This window comes from Coccinella septempunctata, chromosome 1 (assembly GCF_907165205.1).
Source record: "Coccinella septempunctata chromosome 1, icCocSept1.1, whole genome shotgun sequence".
NCBI lineage: Eukaryota > Metazoa > Arthropoda > Insecta > Coleoptera > Coccinellidae > Coccinella > Coccinella septempunctata.
The window spans coordinates 29941650-29955552 of NC_058189.1; the positions used below are offsets into that span (position 1 = coordinate 29941650).

At 35.0% G+C, this 13903-nt stretch overlaps 1 protein-coding gene across 3 annotated transcripts in view; it reads right to left on the reverse strand.

The window, feature by feature from the left end:
- The window catches only part of LOC123318393 (dynein axonemal heavy chain 8-like), a 1393903-nt gene that overhangs the window by 895270 nt on the left and 484730 nt on the right, over window positions 1-13903 (reverse strand). For all 3 annotated transcript variants that reach the window (XM_044905013.1, XM_044905020.1, XM_044905005.1), the window contains exons 25-28: window positions 2312-2640; window positions 1844-2015; window positions 1638-1791; window positions 1232-1362 (exon numbers count right to left, since the gene is read on the reverse strand). In XM_044905013.1, coding sequence (XP_044760948.1) covers window positions 1232-1362; window positions 1638-1791; window positions 1844-2015; window positions 2312-2640 — 786 coding nt within the window. The remainder of the gene's footprint in view (window positions 1-1231; window positions 1363-1637; window positions 1792-1843; window positions 2016-2311; window positions 2641-13903) is intronic.

Sequence of the window (13903 nt, forward strand, 5' to 3'; positions counted from 1 at the left end):
AACAACACACCAAGGTCTCTAACCCCACTCACCCTACGTAGACAACAGTCACCAATATAATAACTATGATTCAGTGCAAGACCGCAATGAAAGGATACGACACAGCACTTTTCAGTATTCAACAACACTCTATTAAGTTCACACCATATAAAAAATAAGTTAAGGGCATGTTGCAAAGCAAGGGCCTCATCTAGTGCAGATACGGACCTAAAAATCTTCACATCATCAGCAAACAACAAAAACAGATAGTCCGAGAAAACGGAAGAGAGATCATTAATGAATAGAAGAAAAGTATAGGTCGCAAGTGACTGCCCTGCGGAACTCCCAAACTACTGGTTCACCCTCTGTGTCCGATTCATCCGACACTACACTTACTGTGAAGCACTTCAACCTCATGATGGAAAAAGTGCGGAACATATCATCTACGCCCGAACGTGTTGAAAGGAGGCAGGATTGACTCGACTCGACAGTTATACTGCCGCTATTAAAAGCCATTCTGCTGCCCTAGAACTTTATCAGACTAGAATAGTTCCTTGCGAAGCCGAGTAAGCAACATTGAAGAATACTCAGACCGAACTATCTCAGAATATTTGACCCTTAGAGAACAGATCTTGAATATCGGATCTCAAGAACCATCCACCAACAACTCCTCGCAAGCTATCGTTCCTGAAATTCTTGATCGTGTTGAGCGTTCCTACAACCTGGGGCCCGATTCTCGAACATGTAGGAATTAGATCCTATAGGAACATGATACCATGCTTTCAGTTCCCATAGGAAATCATAATTTGACGGGATACCTATTCTTGAATTCGATGGAATAGTTTTTCCTAGATGATTGACAGAGTGTCGGTCGATGATAGTGTCTTGTCTTTTAACGAATACACCAATGAAAAAGATCAAAATTATGTCGGTAATGTGTAACATATTCTGTGGTATGTTGTTCTGAGGTTATGTTATTTTGTTTTGACATTAAACTCAATGAAGACTTGAATATTTTGTTCAATGTGTTTTAATATATTTTCATAACTTCTCGTTCATAATTCATAAGACAGCGAAGAAAAATGGATAGAAACGGAAATGAAAGGGATCGAAGAGGGCGCAGTATCAGTAAGGAGTAGAAAAAACTTCTGATTGAAATAATGGAGGTGTTTGAGGACTTGAGAGAAGGAATTATTTTTCCACAAACTTGAAATCTTTTATCACAATAACTGGTGTGAGCAAAAAAACTTACCGAGGCAACAGCGTCGAATAAACTTAACAGATGAGGTCTGATACTTGTTGGATCAGAGCTTTGTCCTAAAATTTCCAGTAGAACAGGGTCAGAGATGAAGAAAAATCTCGGGAATAACAGTCTCTTGCTCTCTAAAAAAAAAAGGTTTTAATGAAGTATTTTCGGAAATCAAGAAACATTTTCCATATGGTTTTCAAAACTCCGGTCCATTTCAAGAATAGTATCCTAGTTTTTCTTTAATTCAGACATTTTAGAGTCAATTGTGTTAATTCGTAACGAATTGCTATATCATCATCACTAAATAAAAAAATATTTTGAGTGGCCACGAACAATTACTAAACGATATAAAAACTGTGACATTCTATTTACACAGAAATAGTTTATTATTGAACATTGACTTGCACACCTAAATATCCGGTCAAACTCTTTTGACATGTTTCCAATTGTTCCAGTAAATGCGGTAACAACTGCCCCATAGTCTCATCGCCCGTACAACATTCAACTGCATTCGTCACTTCATGTGCACGAGCCATAATCTTCACCCAGGATTTGTCGATGTTCTGGAAAACATAATTGAGAACTTCGGGACCTAAATGGAACAAAACTCTTTACACTGAATCTTTTTGCCTCCGCTGGCAATTGTTTAGCAATATCACCACCAACGAATACTGCCTCTAGGTACACCCACAGATTTTGAACTAACATCCACTTCTCTAGGATTTCTGATGTCGTTACCAACTTATGCACCCACAGCTGAATGTCCTTCTTGAATGGAGCATTGTATCTGAGAATTTGAATAAGCAAATTTATTTCTTATTTTTTCTTTTCAATAATAATATTTTTAATTAGGAGAAATTTTGCATTATAATCTGAATTTGAAATTCTGCTCGAATCCGCAAGATGGTTCATCAACTACATGGAAGATTTTTGGACCAGGCAAGTGTCTGAGATTTTTTTTCAGAAAACAGATATATCATTATTGGGTATGGAAACTAATAATTTTATTATTATTATTATTATAACTTCATTATAACTCGACTTTAATCATTAAAAAAATTAATTCGCTTATGAATCTCTCACCTATTGCTGAGAAGAGAATTCATGACCATCAAGCTGTCCTCCAATAACATAATGATTTCGCCAGTTTCTGTTCCTTTGAGCAAAAGCTCTCCCCTAGCTTTGAACGATGAGAAAGATAAATCGACGACTGCCCAATCAGCGATCACTTGCTTCAATTTTGCCTCGATGTCCTTCTCCTTAACTGCACTTATACAAATATCTTCGACGTCGTCTTTATATTGAAGCAAAGGAGCTTCCATCACATTTCTCAAGGTAAATGTAGGAGAATCTATGTCGAAGTTATAGTTGCAAGTTGTGGAAAGACGCCTCCAATGTCTATCTTTCATAGCCTAAGAGAAAATAAATATTTTGGTTCAGATTTATATAAAACCCTTTCGAATATTTTGATGATTCTGATAGAGAGGACTGTACAACCAAACTATGTTTAATCAATTTGTGATATCTTTTTTACATCAAATTTGTGTGATAACACGTGGAATGATATCCATTGGTTATCAATTTTCGATACTCACGTGATATCAAAACGTGTTATTGAACCGATATCAATTAGATATCGATTGAAATTTATTTTGGGAGGATTTTGCATCTCTTCACAAACCTTTTAGGGCTTTCACTCCCAATCTCTGAAACAAAATCAATTAAAAATGAAATCAACGATTTGCTCCTGCGTGAATTCTTGCACTAATTTGTCAGGAGCAAATTAACTAGAAAAAATTGTTGCCTGACAATGAACTCAAAATAAATAACGTTGAAACTATAATTCTTCGTAACGTTTCGGAGTCTATATCAGACTCCTTCATCAGACGAAAAAATCTACTTTTGAAAATCTTCTGGAATTGTCGCTTTTTGTCTGACATTAATTGTCAACACACATAAACAGAGACTGCACAGAAACGTTGATTCATTTAATTTTGAAATTACCAGATGACAGTTCCTTCTTTAATAAATTGATCCAAATATGATCTATTCCTACCGAACAATTTGCCAAATTATTATCCTGATCTAATAGAATACACGTAGACTCTTTAATTTTTCGTTTATAATGGTCTGGTTCTGTCATTAAAATTTTTGTGTTGTCCCAATCCATCATGTGGTCTCCCGTATTAGAACAAATGTGATCTGCGATTTGCGATCGATTAATTTCTCTATTTTTAATATTATTTTTATGTTCGCGTTTTCTTATTTCTAGAGGTCTGGACGTTTCACCTGTATAAGTTTTACCACAAATACAGGGTATGTTGTAAATACAATTTTTTGATTTTTGTTTTTCGTTCAAAGGTTTAGTTTTTGTTAATATAGATCTTAAATCATTTTGCGTTTTAAAAACAGTTCGTATGTTGAGCTTCGAACCGATTCTTCTTATTTTTTCTGAAAGGCCATTAACATAAGGAATTACATTCAACAAATTTGGTTGTTCTTGACGGTTTGTTGGTTGTTCCTGATCATTATTACGATGTTTCAATAAAAAAGTTTCCGAATTATTTTGAAACGAGCGTATACCGAAAAAAGACACATACTAATAGATATTTAAATTTTTATTCCAATCACCAAGTAAGTGTCAAAAGAGGTATCATTAAAACACTTTATGATAGAGCTAATTTAATTTCATCTACACCCGAAATTAGAAATAATGAAGTTGACTTCATTAAACATTTTCTTAGGGATAATCAATACCCAAAAGATTTTATTGAAAAAACAATATTAAATTTAGAGAGAAAAATGACTAACCAAAATCGTAATAATGATCAGGAACAACCAACAAACCGTCAAGAACAACCAAATTTGTTGAATGTAATTCCTTATGTTACTGGCCTTTCAGAAAAAATAAGAAGAATCGGTTCGAAGTTCAACATACGAACTGTTTTTAAAACGCAAAATGATTTAAGATCTATATTAACAAAAACTAAACCTTTGAACGAAAAACAAAAATCAAAAAATTGTATTTACAACATACCCTGTATTTGTGGTAAAACTTATACAGGTGAAACGTCCAGACCTCTAGAAATAAGAAAACGCGAACATAAAAATAATATTAAAAATAGAGAAATTAATCGATCGCAAATCGCAGATCACATTTGTTCTAATACGGGAGACCACATGATGGATTGGGACAACACAAAAATTTTAATGACAGAACCAGACCATTATAAACGAAAAATTAAAGAGTCTACGTGTATTCTATTAGATCAGGATAATAATTTGGCAAATTGTTCGGTAGGAATAGATCATATTTGGATCAATTTATTAAAGAAGGAACTGTCATCCGGTAATTTCAAAATTAAATGAATCAACGTTTCTGTGCAGTCTCTGTTTCTGTGTGTTGACAATTAATGTCAGACAAAAAGCGACAATTCCAGAAGATTTTCAAAAGTAGATTTTTTCGTCTGATGAAGGAGTCTGATATAGACTCCGAAACGTTACGAAGAATTATAGTTTCAACGTTATTTATTTTGAGTTCATTGTCAGGCAACAATTTTTTCTAGTTAATTTGCTCCTGACAAATTAGTGCAAGAATTCACGCAGGAGCAAATCGTTGATTTCATTTTTAATTGATTTTGTTTCAGAGATTGGGAGTGAAAGCCCTAAAAGGTTTGCGATATCAATTAGGTAACTGAATGATATATAGAAATTTAATATCCAATATTGGAAGGTCACACTTCACGTGGAAGGTTGATGCGAGTTTCGCTCTGATGTTTACTACTCTTTAACTGTGAAGGTTCACGTTTTGAAAGATGAAATTTATACTGAGTGATAGCTAGAAGCTGGGAATTTAGTACCTTGTTGAAATTGAGGTATACTATCTTTAGATTTTATGGTTTGTTGATGAATTTGCTGTAGATTAATTCATCTTCCTGAAGTATGGATGTTTACATCTGTTCCTCTTCTTCGAGATTCAGATAGCGGAGGGAGGACAGAAGATGGAGTGCGTGAAGTGCGGTAAATCCTCCACGTCCAGCTCACCTCTTGTCTGTTGTGATGGTTGTGCGCGGAGTGTTTGTAAACAATGTGCGAATTTGACTTCATCGGAAATCACGGTAATTGGACTGAAGGGAAAACGAGTGATGAAATTTTACTGTCAGTCCTGTTTGGGGGGTGAATCTGTCGAAATTTTTCATAGTCTAATAGAAAGTAAGAATGATATTATTGAATACAAGAATGAAATGATAAGGCTTCTGGAACAGGATATAAGGAAACTTCGGGATGGATTGGAAAACTTAGTCGTATCACCCTCAGGCCAGCAAATTACGTATGCAGAAGTCCTAGATAAGAAAGTGAGCAGTGGAAGTTCTGGGAATGCATCCAAGCCTAATGTCCTTTTCATTGTATGTAAACCAAAAAACAAACAGGATTGCTCTATAACAAGAAAAGAATTGGTAAATAAAGTTAATTTATGTCAGCTACCAGTCGGAATTAACGCAGTGCTGAATGGAAAGGATGGTTGTGTATTGATCAAATGTAACTCAGATGGATCGACTTGTAAAATGAAGGATGAACTTATTACAAAAATGGGTGGGAATTATGTCATAGACGAAACTAAAATGCGCAAACCAAGCATAGTTATCACGAATATAAATAAAGAATTCCCTAAGGATGACATCTTAGTGGCAATTAGAAACCAGAACTCATTTCTCGATGAGACAGATAAACTTGATTTGGTTTTAGTCAAAAAAAATGGAAAGAATACCTCAAAATATAGAATATTGGAGTGTAATGGCTCAGCATTCAAGAAGATGATTTCGGCTGGTAAAATATATGTTGGTCTTAAAAGATGTCCTGTTTTTGAGAATCTGAAGGTAACAAGATGTTATAAATGTTATGGTTTTAATCACAAGGTGAATGACTGCAAGTATAATGGACCTATCAGGTGTTCCCAGTGTCCATCATCTCATTGCTTTAGAGACTGTAAGTCCAAAACTATTTCATGCATTAACTGTATTGAAAATAATAAAAAGTTCAAGACAGATTTTAATGTCAACCATTCTGTACTTGATACAGTTTGTCCTCTTTATAAATTGCAAATTAAGAGACTACAGGGAAGAACTATAGATGTATGAACTGATTATGAGTGTTGTTGACCGGTGTTTCGATCTTCTTGATGACATACAGGATGATATTGTCAATGGGGAGCAGATTTGTAACAGCCTGGAGTTCCTCAATAAACTTGTTGAACATGATCAAAACCTATCATGTATGTGAATATTCGAAGCTTGAATGCTAATTTTGAGAAATTACAAACTTTAATTGGGGACTCAGGGTTTAACCTAATATTATGGTGTGTGCTGAGACCAGGATGCTGGTCCATTATGAATCATTTCATTTGATAGGGTACAAGATTAAAGGTGCCTACAGATTACTCTGACGTGACGTGGGCCCACGTCATAATGCGCATGATTCCAAAATCCAACGAAGGACTTTGCGCGGAAGCGTTCAAATTGTTCGTGGGACGTGGGATTGCACGTCCAGCGTCACGTCAGACTAGTTTGAACGCTTCCGCGCAAAATCCCATATAATATTTTTTTATCATGCGCATTATGACGTGGGCCCACATCACGTCAGAGTAATCTGTAGGCACCTTTATTATAATCACGGAGACATTAATATAACTGACGGTGTTGTAATATATGTTGAGGATTCTATTAATGAGGTTACTAACATTGTTAGCGTTTGAAGATTAAAACTTTTGAACTCACGTGTGCAATTGATTAACAACACTAATTTGGAAATATCTCCAGTTTATAGACCCCATGACCTTCCTAAAGAGGAATTTGTAACTGAATTGAAATCATATATTAGTTCTTTGAGGAGGGTTAAAAATCATCTTCTGATTGGAGATTTCAATATCGACATTCTGAAAAATGATCATATCAGCCAGGAACATTTGAATAGCCGCTTAGAAATGGGATTTGTTCCAGGCTTTCAGACAATCACAAGGCCATCTGACGAAGATTGTAACAGGGGTACTTGCATTGAAAATATTTTCGGGCGGGTACTATAAATTTTAAATCTATCAAATTGGCATCACTATTTAATGACCATTATCCTCTATTTATAACACTTGATAATCTCAAACAAAAGTACAAAAAGAATGAATCTAAGCCAATTCACTATGGCAAGTTAACGAAACTGGCATTAGAAACTAACTGGAATTCAATTGTACTGATAGATGATCCTAACCTGGCAGCTGAGTCACTTATCAGATTAATAACTGAATGTGTTAACCTTGCTAAGATCAAATTTAGGAAAAAATCGGTTCCTGCTCCACGAAGCCCTTGGATAACTGAAGGTATTTTGAGGTCTTGTAGTAGGAAAGAAATGCTATATTCCATTTGGAAAATGCAACCTGAAAATCTACAACTAAGAACAGAATATAAAAGTTATGTAAGAGTTCTTGATAAGGTAATAAAAAAAGCAAAAATTATTCATGATAAAGTGGCAGAAATGAACATTCATAGTTCCAAGGGTTTATGGTCAATTATTCGTGAAAAACTCGGCAAAAACTGTAAAAAAGATGACTGTGTTGATTTCATATATGATGAGAAAAAATCTAAAATTCAAGATCCATTTCAGATTGCTAATTGTTTTGGTAGGTAACATCGGTAGACAACTTGGAGATAGTGTTCGACAGCCAAGTATGGCTCAAATTAGACTTCCCCAGCTTAATCCTCATTCTATATTCCTGTCACCCACTGATTCGTACGAGGTAGTCAATATAATTCGAGATATGAAAATGAAGAGCGGTGGAAATGATGATATAAATGTAAAAACCGTTCTTGCTCTGGCCAACTTCATTGCTGAACCTCTTGCCCATATAATAAATTCGAGCATTGATAAAGCAATATGGCCAGATGCTTTCAAGCGAGCTACTATAAAACCAATTCATAAAACTGGAGACAAGCATAACATGTCGAATTATAGACCTATAATTCGATATCTAATCTAGCGAAAATTTTTGAAAAGATAATTTGCTCTAGGATTTCAAGCTTCTTCAAAAAACATAAATTAATATCGAAAAGACAGTATGGTTTTATGAAAAAATTAGGTACCAAAGACGCTTCGAATTATTTTACTAATCTTATTTACCAAAGGCTTGATAGAAGTGCGCCAGTGGCTGTAGCTTTTTTAGACTTAGCAAAAGCTTTTGATACTGTCGATCATGAAATTTTGTTGGTTAAATTGAACAACTATGGTATTAGAGGTAGAGCTCATCAGCTTCTCAGTAGTAGTCTCATGTAGTCAAGATGTCGGCCGATGATGATCTGAGTGAAGGCGAAAGCGTTAGAAGTGAAAAAGAAGTGAATTCAGTGAAAAATAATTACAGTTGCTGTGCTAAAAAGACTTGCACAACTCAAGTGTGTATGAATTGTGGGGGCTTTTACCATAATTCGTGCGCGAAGAAGAAAAATATGAAAATTATCAATGAAAGATATGTCGAGTGCTGTGATGAAGTTCAAGATAAGCAGCGAAATCTAAATAGAGAAAAAATATTGGGATTGAAAATCGAACATTTAAGTAAGCTCCTTATTGAATCCAATGAAAAAAATGAAATACTGAAAGAAAATAATAGTATCCTAAGAGAAAACAATAGATTACTGAAACAACGGTTAGATGACATTGAAAAAAAATTTGATGAAAAAACCAACAATGAAGGTAAACAATACTCCGACATACTGAAAACTGATCGGACTGGAGATAAGACAACAAAGACTTCTGAAAGTAAAATAGTTCCAAGAGTAGTAGTTCAGATGCATGAGGACTTGGAGGTTGACAGGAGACACCTGACAGATAACCCCAAATACATAACAAAACAACAACAAAGTAAATTCACGCCAACATTAAAGAACCAAGGCAATGAAGAGTTACCTATTAGAAATAGTAATAATGAAGCATCATATAATCACAACACAACTGAAGATGGTTTTCAAACAATTCAACGCAGAAGACCTAAATCTAGACGACTTGGCACAACGGCAATCTCCAAAGAAGAAGAAAAAACGGGTTTTGTTGGAGCTGAAAGAAGAGCCTGGATATATCTGTATAGAATAAAAAGATATGTAACAGCTGAACAAGTGGAAGAATACGTAAGGAAAAATCCCGCATTCACCAATGAAAATGTCAAAGTGAAGGAGTTACCAAGTGAACCAACTCAGTTGAAATGTTTTGTATTGACGGCACCACTCGTGAAAAAGGATGAACTGTATGATCCCTCCTTTTGGCCACAAAATGTGGGAGTGAAGAGATTCAACTTTGGGCACTTCCAAAAATATAAACCAGGTGAGGATTTTTATAGATGATAATTCAGATCAGAGGGATCCCCATAAGTATGCAAAAAACAACAAAGAATATTCTAATAGGGTGGTTGACTACGGTATTATGCATCAGAATCTTCGATCTTTGGGTAACAGTATAGATCTAGTAGAACAACTTTTGAAGGAAAATACAGAAACTGTAATACTTTGTCTTACAGAACACTGGAGGTTAAGAGATCAAATCACACAGATTGGTATTCAAGGTTTCAGACTGGTATCCTGCTTTTGCAGAGAGGAGGATGAACATGGAGGATCGGCCATTTACATCAAAGATGCAATAGCCTGTAGGGAATACAAAAATGCAAGTGAGTTCTCAATACCTGGAGAGTTTGAATGTTGTGCTGCTGAGTGTTTCCTTGATGAAATGAAAATTTTTATCTTATGTATCTATCGTCCACCAAAGAGTTCTGTTGAGGTGTTTTTTAACCAGCTAGAAAATATCCTTTCCAACCAAGTAAACCTCGAAAGTATTGTTTTTATAACAGGGGATTTCAACATTGAAATGCTGGATGAAAATAGTAATAAGCTCAAACTAGCTACAATGCTCAATTCCTATTCCATCAGAACAACGGTTGTAAATTATACTAGAGTAACTGAGCATTCTAAAAGCTGCTTGGATAACATATGTACCAACCTGGATAATGGGCACATTTCTAAAATTCTTGTATCACATATATCAGATCATTTTGGACAAAAATTTTTGTTCACTCTAGATAAGAAAGATGAAATGAAATATTTATTCAAGAGATTTCTCTTTGATGAAGAAAATAGAAACCGCTTTGTAGAGCAACTGAGACAACAAACATGGGAAGATGTACTGGCAATCGACCGGAAGGATGTGAATGAGCAGTGGAGAACTTTCATCAATAACTACCTGAATATTTTCAATGAAAGCTTCCCAATTACCAGGCTACTTTCCAATAAAAACAAGAAATACAAGAAGAGTGAACATGCTGAAGAAGTTAAACATCAATTGGATATTTTACTAGTACTTTCAACTGATAATCCATCTCTCAAAGAGCAATACAAAAACACGAAAAAGTATTATGACCAGGTATTGAAAGAAGATAAAAAGAGATCTCTTCAGGACAGAATAATGAAATCAGATTGCAAAATGAGATCCATGTGGGACATATGTAGAGAGTTAACAGGGAAAAGTAGATACAGAGAACATAACATCGATGAAGATCCAACATCACTGCCTGACAAATTTAACACACACCTGATTGACGCAGTTCAGAAACTAGTAGATGAAGTACATCATCAGACTTTCACCTGTAATATAAAAGAAAATGATCAGTCACTGTTCTTGAGACCTGCAGATACTGAAGAACTGACCAAACTATGTTCGAGCCTGAAGAACAAACATTCAAGCGGATATGATGACATTCCAACCAGTATTGTCAAACTGTCGCTTACACAGATAACGTCAGTAAGTTGTTATATAATCAACAACTCCATGAAATTTGCGAAATTCCCTGATCAGTTAAAATTTGCCCTTATAAAGCCCATGTACAAAAAGGGAGACCGAGAAAGTCTTGATAGTTATAGGCCGATCAGCTTGCTACCCTCATTCTCCAAAATCTTCGAACTAGTAATGTGCACAAGACTGTTGGAATTCTTCAAAAAATGTAATCTATTCTCAGACTCACAACATGGTTTCCTGAAAGGGAAATCAACAAATACTGCCATCTATCAATTTGTAAATATGATACTCAAGGAATTTGAGAAGAAAAATGTAACTATTGGCATGTTTTCAGATCTTAGCAAGGCCTATGACTGCGTGAACCTCAAATATTTACTGATCAAACTTGAAAAATATGGTATAAGAGGAAAAACACATAAGTGGATTGAATCTTACCTCCTAGAGAGAAAACAACAGGTCATTATTAATGAAAACAGATCCAAGATTGTAGTCAAAGAAAGAGGCCTAGCACAAGGCAGTAATACAGGTCCCATTTTCTTCATCATTTACATTAATGACCTTATCATGGATGGAATGGTGAACTATGTGGACGACACCAACATATTGGTTTCTGGAAAGACGCTATCAGAGGTAACTGAGAAGGCAGGGGCCAGTTTGTCTGGAATCTGTAGTTGGTTCAATAGGAATGAATTGGCACTGAATGCATCAAAGACAAATATCAAGGTGTTTAGAACGAAGAATTCCCGAATTAATCTGGGTGATAGCATAAACCTGAATGGTGAGGAAATGAAACCTGTTCCTGAGACAAGATTCCTGGGAGTACACATTGATGAGTTCTTAGACTGGAACAATCATGTGGAAAAAACTGGGTTGAGACTGAGTAGCATTGGATATGGAATCAGGGTGGTGTCAAGATATATGGCCGAGAAAACATTGAAAATACTGTACCATGCTAACTTTGAATCTGTACTAAAATATGGGATTGTGTTCTGGGGATGCAGCTCCAGTATACAACTCCTTTTCATTATACAGAAAAGAACCATAAGAGTAATGAGGCATATGAAATTCAGAGACACCTGCAGGGGTGTTTTCAAGGATATGCAGATTATGACTATATATGGATTATATATATTTGAGTGTCTAATGTTCTTTTTCAGGCACCAGGATGAATTCAGGTCCAACTATTTCCATGGATATAATACAAGGACGACGAACCTCACTTATCCGTCTCATCGGCTTACAAGTACAGAAAAAGGTCCCTATTATATGTGCATAAAACTTTACAATAAACTACCAAATACATGCAGAATGTCTAGCCTGATAAAATTCAAACATACTATAAGGAAACTCCTGATCAAACTGGAACCATATTCACTTGGCGATTTTTTAAATTGTAACAACTTGCCAGAGTTTGTTTAAATTGTAAATACTTACATGCTGAATGCTGATATTGACATATTGACATTTTCATTCCTCTCTATGTAATTTACCTGGAGATGATTTGAAATAAAGGAATTATTTATTTATTTATTTATTTATGTTCATATTTGGAAAAAAGATGTCATCGGGTGAAGTTTGATGATGTGGTGGGTGAGTATTGTGAGATGAGAGCGGGAGTTCCTCAGGGCACTGTTTTGGGGCCGTTGTTGTTTGTGTTATATGTTAATGATATGCTAGACATTGTACCTGATGTGATTTCTTTTGCAGACGACACTGCGATTGTGTCGACTGGTAATAGTTGGAACCCAGCGAGCACAAACATCCCTGGGATGTTTTGGGATGTTTCGAAAATGTTGGCATGAGGATGTTTCTTTGAAACGTAATATGCACTTCCCAAAGAGGTCTCCAAAGGCTATTGGAAATCTTTATTTGTTCTGATCTGTGCCATCTGTGGCATTTCTTCGTCTACCTACTGAGAGGTACTGTCGTGTTGAATAAACAATATACAATTCACCTATTTCATTTTGCCGCCATTTCCACTTTCTTCGTAGTTTGGACTGTGGACTGTTCGGAGTTGAAAGTTGATTGGTGATTTGTATAATATTAACTACTTCTGTGTTGGTTTTGATTGTGAATTTAGGATCGATCTCTTTATAGTAACTAAATACAATTAATAAGTAAGTATAACATGAATTAAATGTATAGTATAATGTCCAGAAACATACATATAACCTCAAAAGAATCCACGCTGCTTGGTTAATATTATTTGTGTATTTGGGACTAGGTATAAGAGATCATTGTATTTTGGTTGGACTAATCGAATGGTATATGGAAGGTTATTATAATTATTCAAGAAATAACTTTATAAAGTTTAAAGCCATATCATCGAGGATTTCAACATATTTCGATAATCTATCTCTGCCGTTGATAATTACCAGAATATTTTGTAAGATTACTTTTCCGACGATGATAATAATCATTCATCACTTGTGAATCACAAAATAATTCAAATTGTCCCAGAAAAGTTCTTGTTTTTGAAAACTCTTTTCAATTGTTGTATTGTATCTTTGAATACCAGTACAAATAATTAAATAAATAAAATCGTTTCGCGAATCAACCTGGTCAGGAGCTTTACAACTCAAATCTTCCAGATCCTTTCATGCAGCTATTTTCTCTGTTATTTTAATAGGAAAAAATCATCTTAACCTTCATATATTTTGTGAATTAATTGTTTGAATTGTTTTTATTTTGTAGATGTGATCCATAAAAAATTCCAAATCACTAGGGAAGTATTCGAACTCTATGCCAAAGATTGGTTTAGGCATATTAGGCAGAGGAGGAGGGACGATGAAATGAAGGGAAAATAAATTTTTCATAAATTTTTTTTCATTTTCCCTTTCGGTACATCTAAAATTATAA